This window comes from Peromyscus leucopus, chromosome 10, assembly GCF_004664715.2.
Source record: "Peromyscus leucopus breed LL Stock chromosome 10, UCI_PerLeu_2.1, whole genome shotgun sequence".
NCBI lineage: Eukaryota > Metazoa > Chordata > Mammalia > Rodentia > Cricetidae > Peromyscus > Peromyscus leucopus.
Window position 1 is genome coordinate 51,974,060 of NC_051071.1, and position 19,479 is coordinate 51,993,538.

The 19,479-nt window shown below is 44.0% G+C and overlaps 1 protein-coding gene across 3 annotated transcripts; it reads right to left on the reverse strand.

Annotated features, from left to right (window-relative positions):
- Positions 1-424: 424 nt before the first annotated feature.
- Positions 425-9,157, reverse strand: Tlr1 (toll like receptor 1). Of its 3 annotated transcripts, XM_037209040.1 has the most exons (3): positions 9,059-9,130; positions 3,973-4,103; positions 425-3,582 (listed from the first exon to the last, which is right to left on the reverse strand). In XM_037209040.1, exon 3 carries the CDS (start codon positions 3,514-3,516, stop codon positions 1,132-1,134), a length of 2,385 nt encoding a protein of 794 aa, XP_037064935.1. In that variant the 5' UTR covers positions 3,517-3,582; positions 3,973-4,103; positions 9,059-9,130; the 3' UTR covers positions 425-1,131. The 3 variants fall into 3 exon arrangements, with proteins under 3 accessions (XP_037064935.1, XP_028717575.1, XP_028717576.1); XM_028861742.2 differs by lacking the exon at positions 3,973-4,103 and having other exon boundaries at positions 9,059-9,157; XM_028861743.2 differs by lacking the exons at positions 3,973-4,103; positions 9,059-9,130 and adding an exon at positions 8,499-8,794.
- Positions 9,158-19,479: the final 10,322 nt, after the last annotated feature.

Genomic DNA, 19,479 nt, shown 5'->3' on the forward strand with positions numbered 1-19,479 from the left:
AAAAGAGCATTTCTTATAACTCACTGGTTCGCTTTTCCCACAGCAACATTTGTCTTTTGGTAAATTATTCAGGGTTTACATTATGTTCTACTTAAATCCTGACACATCATTCACGCACGGCAACAGCATACCCCATGACAATCTAGTACCATATTTATTGGTTTTTCACTTTATTTGTTTCATTTTTTTCTATGTATATGTTGTGTTCGAGATAACATTCACCACACTCTCAAATAGCTGTCTACTCAAAATTTTAATACACGTAAAGTTATCAACGGACACTGCCCTCAAATGGCACCACCAATTTCTGCCATCTTGTGCCAGTGTCTTTATCACTGTTCTATCGCTGTGAAGAGACACCCGTGACCACAGAAACTCTTACAAAGGAAAGCATTTAATTGGGACTCGCTTACAGTGTCAGAGGTTTAGTCCATTATCATGATTGGGAGCATGGCGGCATGCAGGCAGTTATATGGTGCTGAAGCAGTAGCTGAGAGTTTTGCATCCCTATCTACAGGCAGCAGAGACAGCCACCGGGCCTGCCTTGAGCATTTGAAACCCCAAAGCCCACCCCTAGTGACACACTTCTTCCAACAAGGCCATACCTACCCCAACAAAGACACACCTCCTAATCCCTATCAAGTAATGCCACCCCTTAATAACCAAGCATTCAAATGTATGAACCTATTGGGACCATTACTATTCAAACCTCCACATTCCATTCCCTAAGCCCTTAGGCTTGTGGCCATATCATAATGCAAAAATGCGTTCAGTCCAATTTCAGAAGTCCCCATTGTCCATCACAGTATTGGCACCGTTTCAAAGCCCAAAGTCTCTCCTGGGACTCATGGCAATCTCTTAACTGTAACCCCCCAAAAAGCAGATCACATATTTCCAACACAATGGCACAGGATACACATTATCATTCCGAAGGGAGGGAAGGGAGCATAGTGAGGAAATACTGGACCAAAGCAAGACCTAAAATTATAGCACTCCACTGATTTTTATTACCACACACCAGTGGTAAACTGGGGCTTGAAAGCAGAAATGTCTCCATCATAACGTCAAAATCATTTTTAGGTTCATGCTGAAGCCAGGGCACCATTATCAGAACTGATAAGGGGAAAATTCTTATCTCTGTATGTGACACGTGGTTTCTGCTTGGTTAACCAGCTTGACATTAATGGCTGCTCTTAGGTTGGCCCAAAAAAGTCCATGTTTGCTCTTCTCCGTGGGCCATTCCAAATAAGTCCTCTGTGCCATGAGAGTTTTCAGCTTATGGTAGTTGCTAGGGATGGAGTACTGGGGAATGGACTCCAGCAAGATCAGGATTACGTTATCAGACCCTTCGTGGAAGAGATTGTGATGGGCAAAGCAGAGTTCATAATGGCACCACTCACTCTGGATGAAGTGGGGAGACAACACGAAGATGGACTTGTAACTCTTCTCGATGAAATGGATGATATTCTCCACAATGCTCTTGCCAGGGACAAAGTTTCTCTCGTGGAGGCAAACCCGGATGTCATCTTTCTCTAGGTTTGGTAGTAATTCACTCTTCACCCAGGTGGAATCATGCCCACTGTATGAGATAAAAGCGTGAAACTGGAAATTCCTCTGGAGTTCCTCTATGGGGATGTTCCTGGCCCTGTGCCGGGTCTGTGTCCACTGAAACGCCATCCTCAGATACCAGGGCAGATCAAAGCGGAGGCAGAGGAAAGCCACGATGGCAGCCAACAGCAGCAAAGTGACCCCAATGGTGACAATCAGCAGAACAGTATCGCAGGACAATGCAGACATGTGGAAGTCCTGCAATAGGGTCCCCTTAGCGCTTTCTGGGGAGTCACACGTGTAAGAATCAGGCCAGCCCTCTACCACTTCTCCTGATACTCGGCCTATGTTTTTGACAAATTCTCTCAGCTCACATGTACATCGGAATGGGTTGTTCCCTGCACTTATGGACCTAATCTTCTGACAGCTCTGGAAGAAATCTGCTGAGGGGTAGGAAACTAAATTATGCTCGATGACCAGCACAGAGAGGCTGCTGAAGGCCTCACATCCAGGAAGGTCCGTTAAAGAATTGGATGCAACATTGAGTTCCTGCAAAGCTTGCAGGTGGGTGACATCTTTGGGGATGCTCTTTATTCTGTTGTTGTGAAGGTCAAGGACCTTAACGTTGGGAGGTAAGCATCTGAAGACAGAGTCAGTAAGCATATTTGAAGACAAATTTAAAACTAGCAAACTCTCAGTCCAGGCGCACAGGCCTTCCCCCTCACCGTAGCTCAGAGCGTTCTGGCTGATGTCTAGCTTTTGTAAAGATGTCATCTCCGCAGACATAAGAATTATTTTTTCAAGTTTCTTTAACTGGTTCTTTTGTAAACCAAGTGTTCTCAATTCAGTCAAGTTTCTACAGTCTTCAAAAACCAAGTCTGTTAAGAGGTTATCTGTAAAGTCCAAATGCAGGAATGGGCTAACTTTGGATGGGCAAAGCACGTGGAGCATGCGTGTTCCAGACACTGTGAAGTTTTGGATGTTCATATTGGAAAAGATACTGTATAGGTAATCTTGTGATAAACTGAACGCATTACTGACAACTTGATATATTGACAAAGCCTTCAGAGAAGTGTTGGAATAATCGAAATCTCTTTGCTTAAGTTGACCGTGTAGTTTCATGTTTGAAATTGAGAAATACTTTACGGGTGTATGCCATACACACTGGAGGATGCCCATGAAGGAATTCCATGTCGTTTCAATGTTGTTTAAGGTGAGATTTGATAGCTTCTCATTCTTTTCAAGCTTTGACAAAGCCCTTAAGAAATAATAGCACTCATCTTCAAGTACACACTCGACGTTAGATAGTTCCAAATTGATTACAGTGCTGACTGATACATCCAGAATAAAACGAAACTCTCTTTTCACAGGGAAAACAATATGCAGGCTCCTAGTGCTGACATGCTGAAGACTCCCGGGGTCTTCTTTTTCCCCGTAAGCATCTCCTAAAACCAGCAAAACCTTACTAATATTCAAATGAGCGATCGGCTGCACACTTGAATTTTGTACCTTAGTACCACTCAGTCCCAGAAATTCTAGTTGGGACATGTTGCCAAACTCCTTGCATATGGGCAGGGCATCAAATGCGTTGAAGGAGAGGTCTAAGTGCTTGAAATTGACTGCTGAGTGGCAAGAGATCACCCTTAACTCATTGTGGGACAAATCCAAATATTCCAGTTCCGTGTTGAATTTGAAAACACCCATATCAAGACACTGGAGTCTGTTGTAGGGCATCATCAAGACCCTCAGCTTGGACAGCAAGACGATGTCAGAAGCCTGAAGCACAGATATATTGTTTTGTGATATGTCTAAAGTAGTTGTTGCCAAGGGTAGGTCTTCGGGCACATGGGTGAGGTTTGCTCTTGGCCTCCTAATGATGAGCTCACTTGCGTCAGATAATTGGATTCTGATAAGTATCAGTTCTAAGACAATGATAAAATAGAAGATGATGGAATTTGTTTTAGTCATTGTATGGCGATAGATATTCCTGAGGTGGTTGCTACTCTTCAGAGCATCTCGACATAGGTACAGATCCTAGGAAAAATTCACATTAAATGATTACATTAAGTTAGGCATTAAACAATTTTTGTTCTTAGAGATTCATAAAATGAAGGCTACATTCTTTGGAGTTATACAACCCCAAACCAGGAAGAGTGATAAATTCAGCAGACGGTGGATAGATAGACAATAGGTACTGTGTATGTGCCATGGTGCGTGTGTGGAGGACAAATTGTGGGAGTCGGTTTTCTCCTTCCACCGTGTGAGACCCCCTGGAGATTGAACTCAGCTAGTCAGGTTTGGCAGCAAGTGCCTTTACCCTCTTAGCCACCTTGCTAGCCCCGAATAACTTTGCATGCGGCAGGAGTTGGAGGAGGCTCCAGAGAGACCACGGCCCTGCCGATGTCTGCCGATGTCTGTACTTACAGCCTCCAGAATAAATTGCTGTTGTTTTAAGCCACTGCATTCCTGATGATCTATGGCAAGAGCTGTAGGACTGGAACACAGATGGTCCACGGAAACTCCTTATACTGGATAGTTTAACAACAACTTGACATCTGAAAGGAGGGAGCCTCAATTGAGAAAATGCCTCCATAAGACCCGCCTGTAGGGCATCTTTTTAACTAGTGATTGACGGGGAGGGCCCAGCCCATGATGGGTAGTGCTGTCGCTGGACTGGTGGTCTTGGGTTCTATAAGGAAGCAAGCTGAGGAGGCCATGATGAGCAAGCCAGGAAGCAGCTCCCCTTCGTGGCCTCTGCATCAGCTCCTGTCTCCAGATTCCTGCCCTGCTTGAGTTCCTGTCCTGACTTCCTTCAGGGATGGACTATGGATGTAGAGGTGTAAGCCAAATAAGCCCTTTCCCGCACAGCTCGCTTTTGGTCGCAGTCATCACAGTCGCAGCAACAGCAATCCTAACAAGACACTCCCTTGGCTCTGACCTTCTCATTCACTCATTTAGAACCAAGGCTGAGACTCGCTTTGATGCTTTGACATGAAAAGTTCAGGTGTCCCGTGAGTTTCTGAAGAGACCCCTGGATGACAGAGTCAGAGCTGCCGTGAATCACTGCCATTACTGTTGTTACCTGTACAAGTTTTGCTCGTATCTTTGATCTTACTCAAAAGCTGATAAAGATCACAGTAAAAGGTCATTGATTCGTTCATTCATTCATTCATTCATTCATTCATCCATTTATATAACCAGCCAATTTATGTCAGTGATTTAGGGCCTAGACATAGAACAGTGAAGAAGAACCCTGTCTCTCAGAACAGAGTCCTGCTAATAAATAACTAGTTTTAATTTCATGCAGTGGTTAAGTGCGATCTAGAAAAAATGAATCAGGTGAACCTCAGGTCTGAGGCAAGGCTAAGTAATTAGTTTTGGCTGATTCACTGGAGAAAGCCTTTTGAGACGACCTTGGAATGGAAACCAAAAGAAAGCCTGAGAGCTAAGGGAGGAGCCCTTCCAGCGAAATATAGGGCAAGTATAGTCCTGAGATGGACCTGAGGTGACCTGGTCTGAGGAGCAGGGAGGCCAGCGTTAGCCTGGGGTGAAGCAAACGCAAGAGGCAGAAGAGCCGAGATCACTCTAGGCCTTGCTGGTCGTGGCGACGAAGTAGGGTTCGATGCCATCTTAGTTACTTTTGCTGCTGTGAGTAAAACATCCCCAGAAGAGCAGCTTAAGGAGGAATGGATTTAGTTTGGCTTCTGGCTCCAGGGGGACAGACTCATGGCGGAGGAGGCAGGCTGCAGGAGCGGGAAGGCTGGCTGCTCACATTTTCATCCATGCGCAGGAGGCAGAGGGAGAGGAAGAGGGTGAGGTGAGGCTGGCTCTCAAGCTTCCAAACCTACCCCCAATGACAGACACTTCCTCCACAAGACTCCACCTCCGAAAGATTCCATAACCTCCCCAAACAGCACCCACTGGGGCCCGGTGTTCAAATACATGAGCCTAGGGGGGACATTTCGCATTCAAACCACAAGAAATCCTAAGAGTCACGAGGAAACTGAGTCATAAGAATAATCCACTCATTCATTCATCCATTTATTTATCCAGCCAATACTGGAGGGGTTTGAGGATGGAAAAGCTTCAGAAAATCTTTTTAGTTCATTCATTGAAGGAATGTTTCCTCCTCTGAAGTACCAGGCCGTGTTTGGGGTTGTGTCCATCGCTCTCATTATCAGCCCACACTGCCTCAGCTCCTCTCCTGTGCTCACCTTTCCAGTGACGTGTGAGAACAGAGGGAGCTGTGTTGAGATGAACGTGAGAGGTGTTTTAAGGAAAGGCTGCCCAGCTCTGCGGTTGTCTCAGAGAATTGATTTAAAACGCCCTAGGATGGCATTAGAAAAGAAGCCAGCAGATTACCAACAGAGAGCCAGATCCCTGCCCACATGTCCCTCACCATACATCCAACGGCACAGACAGATCGAAAGAATTCAATTCTGAGAGAGAACCCTGTGTTATGAAAGTTCCCCAGGCCAGACATGCGGACCTCCCTGGCTCCCAGTGCTCTCTCGGGGCTGATCTTTCTGTAGGGCTGCCCACGGATGCGCTGGCTGACCTGATTTCTTCACCAGCTGCATTCATAAAGACTCTGGGCAAGAAAGATGACAACGTCAAAGGGGATGTGAAAAGCAAGGCTAGCCTTTTCACGGCGTTGATTGCCCCGGGAAAGGCCCAGAAATGTTCCAGTTATCCCGCTCCAGCTTCCCAAAGAACTCCTCACACGACGACAGTATTTACGTCGGTGTTATGATGCTGCCTGGGCTCCCAGAAAGCCACATTTGAACTTTAACCTTCAAGTGGGTGGGTTTAGGGCCTGGAACCCTTGGGAAGGTCATGAACCTAAGATCGTGAAGACAGAAAGTCTCATGAACGGCATCGACGTGCTCACAAAAAGGACTTCATAGGGCTCTCTGGTCCTTCCAGGAAGACATGAGATGTTGGCCATCCACAATTCACAAGAGGGCTTTTGCCTGCCCCCTGAGCATAGGGAACTCTCAACAAGCACTTCTGGCTTCCAGAACGATGAGGACAAATTTCTCTTACTTTGTTATTTATGTGTGTGTGCATGCATATGTGTGTGTGTATGTTTGCATGTAGCCCCAGGAATCAAACCCAAGGCCGGCTAGGCAAGCTTTCTACCATGAACAACCCCAAGGTCCTGTCATTTATAAGCCACCATCATTCTTGTTATGGCAGCCCAATCTTACAAAGACAATGAGAATCAAAACATACCCAATTACCTCCTGGGTAATTCCTGGATAGTGGCCCGGGCTCAGGATCGCAGGGCAGAACTGCATGTTTTAATCAGGTCAGGGTAAACACAGCTGGGTATAAGACTCACTTGGGCTTCCCTGCTTATTCCCACCCATGCCTCTACATCAGAGACTTTCCCCAACGTCAAGCCCCGATTTCAATGAAGCAGTGGCCAGCACTGTCGGGCAGAGTGTCTGAGGCAGACAGAGATCACCACGGGCAGAATGGAGCATCTTTGTTCTCTTAAGAGCAGCAACCTCAAATGGTTAGCATCTGCCTATGGCCAAGTAGGTAATGAAACAGCCTGTCCAGAGATGTGGAAAAAGCATGCTCCAGCTCTAGTCTCACCTAAAGCAACTGACCCCTTGCACTTCAAGTCATTACTGGAGACATTCAGTTTATGAAACCACTTTTCATTTGTATAATTAAGGCATGAAAATACCAGGGCTGGTGAGATGGTTTGGTCGGTAAGGGCCATTGTACCAGCCCTGACAACTTGAGTTCCATTCCCGGGACCCACACAGTAGATGGAGAGAATCAACCCCTACAAACTGTCCTCTGACGCCCCCATGTGCACAGGCAAACACACACACACACACACACACACACACACACACACAAAATAAAAAAATAAATGTTTTTTTAAAGAAATCAAAGTATTACATGTGTAAAAAGATGAATTTTAGATATTTGCTGTAGATATCTTTAGATATTTAGATAATTTTAGCTATTTGGAGTCATAGATTATAGATAATACAATTGCTAAAATCACTGAAAAATCAATGTCTAGATCTTCTTGTCCAAACAAAACTAAATTCTTTTGTTACTGTTTTTGTTTTTGAGACACCTCTCAATATGTAACCCTGGCTATCCTGGAATTCACTTTGTAGCTATGTAGAGCAGGGTGGCCTCAAACTTGCAGTGACCCTCCTGCCTCGGCCTCCAGAATGCTGGGGTGACAGGTGTGCAGCGCCAGGCCCTGCCAAAACATTGTTGAGCAACGTCGTGATAGTCACCAACCCCCCATCTATCTTAGACCCTCAAAACTGTTTTACCATTAACTGAAAGGATGATTCATTAATTGCACAGTGAAAGGAGACTTTCAAAGCATAAAAGTCTTCAGATACATTTGTGTCCGTTTTTGTGATCCAGGACAAGCTAAGCTGCTATCAAATGACACACGGAAGCAAAGTGTTTGCGTTCCGAAACTCTGGGGACATCAAATCAGGGTTTGGCTGGTCTTACACGGGACAATAAACCTGGCTCATTAAGTTTAGTTCTGCCAACGTGTGTGAAGAGTTTTCTCTGAGCTAGAGTAACTATTAACCACCCAACGCTGGAGGGACCGGACCGAGGTCAAGAGCTTTTCTGCTTGGCTTCCTATGTGACTCTGTGAACTTCTGCACTAAGCAACTTGAATGTGGCTTGGAGAGTATTTTCAAAACCTACAATTCCAGCTTGACTTCTAGTCTCCCCAGGACAGTTTCCACAGTCTGAGAAAACAGACAAGAGTATCTAGTAAGACTAACCCAGAATGAAAATGAAAATAACCCTCACCATGAACAAGGAGCTGTGTGTACATCACAGCTCTTCTCCCGGAGAAGCTGGATTACACTGCACAGACCGTTTTCATTGGTATAATGAAATGCCGGAGGCAGACTACTTGATAAAGAAAAGAAGTTAATTTTACTTACAGTTTTGATCCACAGTCCAAGGGGTCACATCTGGCAATGACCTCCCTCAATAGCAGAATCCCAGCACAGCTGGGGGGGGGGGCATCCCATGGCAAGAGATGGGGACAGATGTATGTACTCTGGTCACTCCTCTGCTTTTATGAAGCCACCAGTATTCAATCATGGACCTCTACTCTGATGATCTGATCAAACCCAACCCTAGTTTCCTCCCAAAGGGCAAATGCCATAGGCTGCCTGAGCTTCCTCTGTCTTCCTGCCTCACAGAAGGTAGTGAGTTCCAACACATGGACTCCTGACTCATCTGCACACACACACACACACACACACACACACACACACACACACACGACATCTTGAAAACAAATCACACAAGATGAAAGTTTTCTCTGATTTAGGTTGGACAAATACTAGTTTCAAAGCACACAGTCCCAGTAAGTAATTACCAGAAGCATGCCTACTTAGAGAAACACATGATTGGATTGTAGAGACGTTTTCTATTTCCACACGGCAACTAGCACTGTCCTTATTTCTAGAAGAGTAAAGTAATTTGTTTTACTTACCAAGGCAACCTGCCTCTCCGGCATAGCAATAAGAAATTCAAGCACTTACTTCCTCAAGCTTTTTTTTTTTTTTTTTAATCTCCTTTCAGCATTGTAAGAAAGGGCTCTTTACTGCCACCTACTGTTAGTTACTGGAATCACACCGCATGGAAAGCTTCAGCCCATGTTCTCCTGTTCCTAAGTAGGACGGCCTATGAAATAAATTGGTAGACTTGTAGTCAAATAGAGCAATCTCTTTACGGTTCTGTCTTTATCCCACACTCCAGGGGCTCATTGCTGTCTCCACTGGTGGAGTGAAGCAGCGGTGTTACTAATTCGTAGACCGTTACTGGCCGAATTCCACCTGCTTACCATGGTGGCTGTGACAGTTCTGGGTGTGTGGTGTTTCTGGCGCGTCTCATCTGCTTCGCGTTTCCTCTGGCTTTTTTTGTGGGTTTTGTTTTTTGACACAGGGTTTCTTTGACAGCTCTGGCTGTCCTGGAACTCCCTCTGTAGATCAGGCTGGCCTCAAACTCATAGAGATCAGCCTGTGATTTTTTTTTTTTTCTCATAAAGAGGAAAGATAATTTCTGAGAGACTTATAGGACAAATGCTAGTCTTCCGGGTCACTAGTTTCCAGGTGCAATTTGGAGCAGACCTCTTCCATTAATATTTTCTACCTTCCTTCAGAGCGTCAGGTTTGAAAGCTCTGTGTTAACAAAACAAAAGACAAACAAAAACCTGCCACCAAGGCTCTGCTTTCTCAAATAAGACCCACGATACTTCCTCTGACTCGGTTTTGGTCAGCAAACTCCAGGACTCTGTTCTGATGGCCCCGCTCTTTAAGAACAACCACAACAAATGGGTAATCAAATCTAAATGACGGCTGCCTCTGCGTTGTTCTGTCACCGTGTGAATGTGGAGACAACACACCTCCTTCCATGTGCCCCTCCGCACATCTCTGCTGTACACTTCGTCCGGAGTTCCCTAAACCAAGGACCCTGGGATTTCTTTTGACCTGTCTCTGTTCCCCATCTCAGAATATGTTGAATGGAGAATATGTAATTCCAGTAGTCAAATTGACAACCAAGAATAGCTGTCATAGTTCCCAGATGATCTATCTCTGTTCCCCATCTCAGAATTTGTTTAATCGGGAAAATGTGTGGTTAAATATGTCTCTGAAACTGAAAAAAGAAAAAATGAAGCACCCCCCCCACACACACACACCACTTCCTCCTTTCAACTCATAACTGGAGATAGGGGATGTCTTTGAGAATTCAGCCCTTGGCTCTGGTAGTAGTCAGGGTTCTCTAGAGGAACAGAACCGACAGGATGGATCTGGATTTATATACATGGTTTATTAGAATAAACTTACAGCTTACAGGCTGTGGTCCAGCTAGTTCCACAATGGCTGTCTACAATGGAGAGTCTAAGTTCACAATGGCTGTCTACAATGGAGAGACTAAGTATCTAGTAGTTGCTCGGTCCACAAGGCCGGATGTCTCATCCGGTCTTCAGTACACATCGGGATCTAGGAGAGCGGGCTCTAATAACGGTAAAGGAATGGACTTGCTGTAGTCGGACCTTTCTACCCCACCAGCTGGCTCCCAAATAACCACATGGAACCTCCTTATTAATTACCAAAGCTCGGCCGGCAGCTTGGGCTTGTATCTAACTAGTTCCTATAACTCAAATTAACTTGTATCTTTTAACCTATGTTCTTTAATCGGTTACCTTTACTTGGTAAAGCCCATGCTGCTTGCTCAGTGTCCCTGGTGTCTCCTCACAACGCTTCTTCCCAGCGTTCTCTCTGCCCCCCCCCCCCCCGAAATCCTGCTTTGCTATTGGCCGTCTAGCTTTTTATTAAACCGGAGTGACATTTCTTCACAGTGTACAAAAAGGTTATTCCATAACACTTGCCAGTAGGAGTGAGAACAAGCAGGCAAAGAGAAAAACCTTCCTTCTTCCTTGTCCTCTCCATAGGCTACCGTGAGAAGGCGTGGCTCAGACGTAGGGTGGTTCTTCTGATCTCAATTGACTGGACTTCAGGTGGGTCTTCCTACCTCAAAAGATCCAGTTAACTGAAAATCCCGCACAGCAGCTTGAGTTTTTAGTTGATTTCAGATGTAGTCAACCTAACAACCAAGAATAGTTATCACAGCTCCTAAAGGCATGGGCTTTATGATCCCAGCTCTAAAGAGATGCCCAAGGATGTGCTGGTGCAATCGTGGCACAAAGGTTATGAGGTAACCAACCACTCTTGGGTCAGATCTAATTAACAGGAAGGAAGTCCTTCCTGGCACCTAGTACCGTAAACTTGGTCAAACAACTGTGAATCAGGAGGTTATAAGCCCTAGAGGGGAACTCATCACTGTTGTCTTGCTAAATGAACACGTTGTCAAGCTGCCTTCTAACTATGAGTGTTTATAAGCATAGATTAGTGCCGCCTTCAACCTTAGCCAGAGAAGCCTCTCTCTGCAGTGGTCAACACTTAACAGACTCCTAACTTGTCAAAGGGCTGACAATAAGTGACTGCAGTCCTAAAAAGGGCCTCTCTATCAGCCTTCACCCAAGGCTCAGGGAGCATCATGGAAGACACAGCATAAAGCACTCGAGAGCTTGAAGGATGGGGATGAGGGCTGTGGGATGCTGGCTTCAGGACATCACATGATTTACGAAGAGGTACCACACTGTGGCTTGAATTTGTGTTCCCCAGTTTAATAATGGCATCAAACGTCTTTTCCCATGTTGGCCATGTCTACATCTCCACTCCGATTCATTTCCTGTAGGCGTGGTTGTCTGTGCTTCACCCCTGAAGCGCCGCCCCTGGCAGGCGACAGGTAACTGCTAGGCATCTGCCACTCCCCTGCCCTTTTGTTTTATTTGTCCTAGGAGGATCTCAAACCCAGATCCTTACGCATGCCAGGTGAGCAGTCAGTCACCAAGTAAACCTAATCCTTCAGCATTTGGTGATCTTTCATCAAACATGGTGGGAGGCAGGGATCAAACTGTTTTTGCGTGTGGATATCCAATTGTCTCAGCCCCGTGCTTGAGAAGACTTCTTTTTTCCATGGGATGGTCTTGGCACCATTGTTGGAAGTCAACTGAGCGTAAACATACAGGCTTACTTCTGTACTCTAGATGACACCCTGTTGATTAACTTGTTACCCTTGTATTGGATGGCTCCGTTTTGGTCACTGTGAGTTTTAAAGTCAGAAGAGTACAAGTCCTTCTTTCTCAGCTCATGTTGACTATTCTGGATCTCTATATGGTAAGAATTTTAGTGCCAGTTGTACAATGCAAGGCAGGTGAGCTGTCACTCACTTTGTTTTGTGAAGACAGGGTCTCTCTGTGCAGATCTGTCTGGCTCTGAGTTCACAATCCTCTCACTTCACTCCTGAGTGCTGGGATTATGAGGGTATACCACCAAGCTTAGCTGGGAAGTGTACTTTCTTTCTAAAATTAATTTTTAAAATTAGCATGCAAAGCCGTGGTCTTTATTATGCATTTGCATATGTGTAATTATACTTTGTCCCAATTAGAACATATAATTCAAATATAACTTTAAATGTAGGTTCTATCTACGAAAGAAAATGTGGCATTTGTCTTTTTGTGTTTGCTTTATTTACATTAACACAATGATCTGCAGGTCCATTCTTTCCCCTGCAAATGCCTTGATTCCACTTTTCTTTGGATCTGAATAACATTGTATTGTGTACGTGAATCATTTCCTTTGTCCACTGAGGGCCACCTGTGTTAGCACTATTCCCTGGTCATTGTGAATGGATAGCAGCACCCATGGGGCCGTGTCTGTGCTGTGTTGACTTAGAATCCTTCAGGTTTTATATTATTTACTTCTTGTTACTGTTACAATGCCAGACGAAAGCAATGGGAGGAAGGAAGGGAGGGAGGGAGGAAGGGAGGGAGGGAGGGAGGAAGGAAGGGAGGGAGGAGGAAGGGAGGGAGGGAGTGGGAGGGGGAGGAGGAGGGAGGGAAGGAGGAAGGAAGGAAGGAAGGCTAGTTGGCTGTTGCAGGATATTTGATCACACTGTGAAACAAAAGAGATGTAAAGTTTATAAGGTTGAGAGCTGTAAAAGCTTAAGTTGTTTATCTAAGAAAATGTTTTAATGTCTAAAAAGATATTTTTAGGTTGGTAATACAAGTTATGATAAAAAGTGGTTTAGGTATAAAACTTTGGACTCACCAGGATAGGATAGATAATAGAGTTCTTTCTCCAAATTTGCCAAATACTAATGGAGTGGGTATTGTGATGTAATTTTTACTTGGTAATTGTTCTTACTATATATAGTTTTACTGTGTTAGAGTTAAAACCTTTCCTTCTTATTTAGACAAAAAGGGGAAATGTTGCAGGATATTTGATAGCACTGTGAAAGTCCAAGACTATGTTAATAAAATTAACCTTGGGTCAGGGGTTGGAGCCAGTGACTAACTGACAAGAATTAGCCCTAGAGAGGATGGAGGACCCAGGAATATGGATAGAGAGACATACAGGAAGGAGTAGGGAGGGACTTAGAGATCCACCGTCTTTTTGGTTTGGAATAAGTGAAGAGAGGCTTCTCTTGCTGGGTCTCCAGACAAAAAGGAGGGTCAGCTGGTTGCTACTCAGCCTCTCTGATCCAGTAGGTTTTCACCCCAACATCTGACTCCCAAGTCTTGATTGGTAAATAGAACAACTTAGACAAAAACAACAGTTGGTTTTATTTTGGCTCACAGCTTGAAGGTACAGTTTCTCATCATGAGGAAGTCATGGCAACAGGCAAGGGAGGCAGCTGGTCACACTACATCCATAGAAAGGAAGCAGACGGAGATGAAAGCTGGTACTAGCCTGTCTTCTTTTTATTTACTCAGGAATCTTAGCCCTTGGGATGGGACTGCCCACATCTAGGGTGTATCTTTCCACCTCGGCCTAATCCAGCAATCGCTCACAGACAAGCCCAGAGGTTTGTCTCTTAGATGGTCCTGTATCCTATCAAGCTCATAAGCGATACTAACCATACAGGATAATGGGCTTCATTGTGGTATTTGTGTATGTGTCATTATACTCGTCCCAATTCGAACATATAATTGGAATATATCTGAACCGAGTAACTGGGTCATAGGACAGCTCTATTTTTAGTCTTTTGGTCCAGCTCCGTTCTGATTTCCATAGTGGCTACACATGTTTGCACTCACACCGAATCTGCATAAAGACCCTCCCTTTCCCCATCCTTGCCTGCATTTGTTGTCCGTTGGTTTCTTGGTTATGGTCCTTGAGGCTATGGTGGGATGGAATCTTAACACAGCTTCAGTTCCTATTTTTCTAATGCCGAAGGGTGTTGAACACTTTCCAAGCATTTATTGGCAGTTTGTATTTCTGAGAATTGTCTGTTGGGTGCATTAGCTCATTCAGCCCAGTGAGTTGGGCTCTTTGATGTTTATTTAATTCTTGTGGCTCTTTATAGATTCCAACTATTAATTCTACATCAAATGTGGTGTTGGCAAACAGGTTTTCCCATTCTGTAGGCTGTCTCTTCACTTTGGTTATTGCTTGCTTTTCTGGGCGGGGGGTTTTAATTTCATGCAATCTCATTTGTTGGTTCCTGGGATTGTTTCCCAAACTACTGGAATCCTTTTCCGTGTCTGTATCTTGAAGGGTTTTCCTCTAGCAGTCTCAAGGTTTTAGGCCTTACCTCCGGGTCTCTGAAGCACTTTGAATTTATTTTTGTGTAAGGCGGGAGGTATGGATCTAGTTTCATTCTTCTACATGTGGGTATCTAGTTTTTCCTATACCAATTGTTGAAGACACCACCTCTCTCTAGTGTCTGTTTTTGTGGGGCTTAGTTGGTTTTTTGTTTGTTTTTATTTTTGTTTGTTTGCTTGTTTGTTTGTTTGTTTGTTTGTTTTTCAGCTTTGTTTTGTTTAGAGACAGTGTCTCACTATGTAGACTTGGCTGACCTGAAACTTACTACCTAGACAAGGTTGACAGGTTAATCTCAAACTCATAGAGATCAACTTGCCTTTTCCTCCAGACTGCTGGGATTGAAGACATGAATCACTATGATGGTCTCCAATGCGTGTTTTTGACACCTTTGTTAAATGTTAGGCATGGTGGAGCACCATATTATACTTAATAATTTGTGTTCACTGAACCATGATTGAAACCAACTTGGTTATAACCTATGGTCTTCTTAAAGAATTTATGAATTGGATCTTATCTTATTGATCTTCTTGAATTTATAAAGCAGAGACTGAAAGAGAATATAATAACCATACTAGAATAATCAAAGAGGTAGTTTTTTGAAAATTAATGGGATAAACAAAATGCTAGCCAAAACTGATCACAAAAAAGAGAAAACCTAAATTAATAAAATTAGAAAAGAAACAGGGTAGATTATGGTATATCCCAGAGAATTATTAATGAATATTTTTGTTTTGGCCTGTGTTATGTATGTGCATGAGCCTGTGTGTGTGTGTGTGTTGTGTGTGTGTGTGTATGTGTGTGTATGTGTGCATGTGTGTGTGTGTGCATATGTGTGCACATGGGTGTGAAGAAGGCCACAAGCTGATGTTGTATGTATTGTGTAATTACTCTTTACCTTATGTTTTGAGGCAAGGCTTCAACCTGGAGCTCGAACCTGGAGCTTTTGGATTCATCTAGTCTAAGTGGCTCTGCTTGCCCCAGGGATCATTGTCTCTGCCTCCTCAGCACTGGCATTACAGGGCGGCCTCCACACTTGCCTGGCATTTATGTGGGTAATGCATATCCATATTTGTCCATGGAGCAGTTTCTCAGTTTCTCCATCCTCATCAAGGAAAACAACAAAAACTCTTATTAAAAAAATAAACTGAAAAATCTCCCAAACTTTTAAGGAAGACCTAGTACCAATGTTCCTCAAACTGTTCCATAAAAGAGAAATATTAGGACTGTATTTCTTCCACCTCTGTGTATTCATATCTTCTACGGTACCAGACTAATATCATAAACTATCTTAGTTTATGCTTGTCTTGGAGAGTGCCCTTATTTACCCACCGATTTTAAAAGGTAGTTTAATTGGGTATAACAAACTTGCTTGGCAATTACTTACTTTCAGAGTTTGAAATATACCCTGTGGTGGTATTGTGTTCCCCAAAATATTGTGCACCCTAATAAACTTATCTGGGGTCAGAGAACAGGACAGCCACAATATTAAACATAAGAGGATAGGCAGTGGTAGCACACGCCTTTAATCCTAGCATTCCAGAGGCAGAGATCTACCTGGATCTCTGTGTGGTCAAGGATACAGCCAAACATGGTGACTCACGCCTTTAACCCCAGAAATTGAGCCTTTAATCCCAGGGAGTGATGGCAGAAAGCAGAAAGGTATATAAGGCATGAAGATCAGAAACTAGAAGCTTTTAGCTGGTTAAGCTTTTAGGCTTTTGAGCAGCAGTTCAGCTGAGATCCACTTGGATGAGGACTCAGAGGCTTCCAGTCTGAAGAAACAGGATCAGCTGAGGAACTGGCAAGGTGAGGTGGCTGTGGCTTATTCTGCTTCTCTGATCTTCCAGCATTCACCCCAATACCTGGCTTTAGGGTTGATTTTATTAATAAGACCTGTTAAGATTCGTGCTACAATACCCTCCTACATTTCCTGGATTTTAGGGTTGCTGACAAGAAATTTGATGCTATTCTGATGTTTGTCTTTGTGAGTTTTCTCCTTGCAGCTTTTAGTATGGCTTCTTTGCTTTGTGTTGTTGACATTTTGTCTATAACACATCCCAGAAAAGGGCTTTCCTGGCCATGTCCACTTGGAGCTCTAATTGCGTCTTGATTTGAATGTCCAGATTTCGAGAATTTTTGCTGTGACTTCATTGAATAGATTCCCCGTGCTGTTGGTGTCTACCTCAGCTCCTTCTCCCATCCCACGGATTCCTAGGCTCGGTCTCTCAGCCATGTCTCAGCGTTCTTAGAGGTTGTGGGCATGCTCATTGTTTCTCCAGATTGATATCTCAGTGCAGTGTTTTGTCAGCCATGTCCCCCATCCTCAATACTCTCTCTTCTGCTTGGTTTAGTTGATTAGCGACACCCTCCATTGTGTTTCCATTTGATGTGTTGAACTTAGTCATCCCCAGCATTTTTTTCAAAATCTTACTTCCCTTGCTGAATTTTCTTCCATGTTGTTAGCTTTTTCGTCCATATTGCTAATTTTCCTCACCCCTGTGGCTGACGTTTGCTTCTCTGTTGCTGCCTTACCTGGCATTTTATTATCTTCAGTAGCTTTTAAATTCCTACTAGTTCATTGAAAATTTTGTACAACGTGTATTCATCAAATCCATCCCCCAACTCTTCCCAGATCCACTTCCCCTTCCCTAACCACCCAACTCTGTGTCCTTTTAAGAAGATTCTTCAAGACCATTTGAAGTTGCTCAAACACTCTTGGATGTGTGGTCTTTCACGGGAACGTGGTCAGTCACCAGGGGCGACACCATTTCGGTATCTTTGTATTCCACAGGTCACCTCTCTTGTCTGATCTCTTGGAGGGCTGTGTTGCTTTGCTTTCCCATGCTTCTTGTGTCCCTATGTTGTGATTTTTGGGTCTGCTTGTTTGGATAACCTCTGGTTTTATCTGGGCATCTTCTGATTGAGTAGCATGTGTGTGGAGGCACAATCTCCGGTACCACTTCAAAGGGGGGAAACACCCACCCCCCTGCTGTAATAGCGATGGCATCAAACATTCAAGACCTGGAAACACACCTAAAAGCAGGTGTAGCCCATTAGCACATCATCACCTATAATCACAAAGCTGAAAATGCCACACCAGGGGCGTCTTCTGTCCACACTTAGGTTTGTGATGTGTGGGCTGGGCAGATTCTATCACTTTTAGTGATGTGCAGCAATATTTACTAATTTTTTTCACTTTTTTATATCATTGAGATTTTTTTCCTGTGTATTGACAGTTTGTAGCTCTTCAGTGAATTATTTTTTCACCTGATATAACTGTTTTCATATTGGAATCATAGTTTAGTACCTTATTGTACATTCTCCTTTATGTTACTGACATTGGCCCTTCCAACTCTGTGCAGACATTTCACTCCCTGCTCATCTTTCTACTTCATGATTTTTTTTTGAAACAATGAATCTACATATTTTATGTCAATAGATTTCCTCGGTTGTTGCTGCCATTCAGCTGAGTGCTGATGAACTTAACGAGACTCAGATTTGTAGCATTTGTTGATATTTGGAATGCCAGTGATCCCTCCACAGCTGATGCTGGCTGCCAGTTGATCTGGCTGCAGAATTGATGGGTATTTAGCAGTTGGCCATGACTAGTCTTTACAAGCTGGCTGTGGTGGTTTGAATGAAAATGGACCCCATAAGCCCACAGGGAGTGGTACTGTTAGGAGGTGTGGCCTTGTTGGAGTGGGTGTGGCCTTGTCGGAGTGGGTGTGGCCTTGCTGGAGAAAGTGTGTCATGGGGGTGGGCTTCGAGGTTTCAGATGCCCAAGCCAGACCCAATGTGACTCTCTTCCTGCTGCCTGCTCATCCAGATGCAGGACTCTCAGCTACCCCTCCAGCTGTGTGCAGCCATGCTTCCTGCCGTGATGATGATGAACTAAACCTCTGAACTGTAAGCCAGCCCCAACTAAATGTTTTTCTTTATAACAGTTGCCGTGGTCATGATGTCTCTTCACAGCAATAGAAACCCTAACAAAGACACTGGCTCCAGCATGCCATTGGCATTTTATTTGTTTGTTTTTGAGACAGAGTCTTGCTGTATAAACCAGGTTGGCTTCAAACGCAGAGATCTGTCCTCTTCTGCTTCCCGAGGACAGGGTTAATATGCCCTGCTACTTTGATATTTTTAAAGTTCTTTCCTACAACAAGATCAAATATCTATATCTATGTTTTTCTCAAATGAAAGTTCTTAGTAATTTCAATTTTTATTAACCAAATAAAACTCTTCTAAGAAAAATAAGAACACACAAATAAGTGAAAAGAAAAACATTAAGTCCAAAATAATCCCACCACATTTTTATAGCATCAGTGGAGGGTTTTTTTTTTTTTTTTTTTTCTCTCTAAACCTGTGAACGTGCTTTGGCTCTTCATGCCTACTGACAAACTGTTGTTCAGAAACTTTTACCAATCTCCCTATACACACACAGGAGGGAAAAGCTCAGTCAAAGGCCAACAGGGATCTCCAGGACTCTCTGAGGACATACCATTGCCCTCTTTCTTGCTAACATGAAGCCACGTAGACTCCTGCTCACACTGAGTCCATCTGGGAAAGGAGGAGGGGGCGGGAACGCTCTATGAATGATGGAGCATTTACTTAAAAAGGACTGTGTCAACATGAGAGTGGACAGCTAAGCCAGGTGAGACTGAGCTGCCTCTGACTAACAAAATGAGCGCCACACCCATCCCTCAGCTGCATCCCGTAGCTTCAGTGGCATCAACGCTTTCAT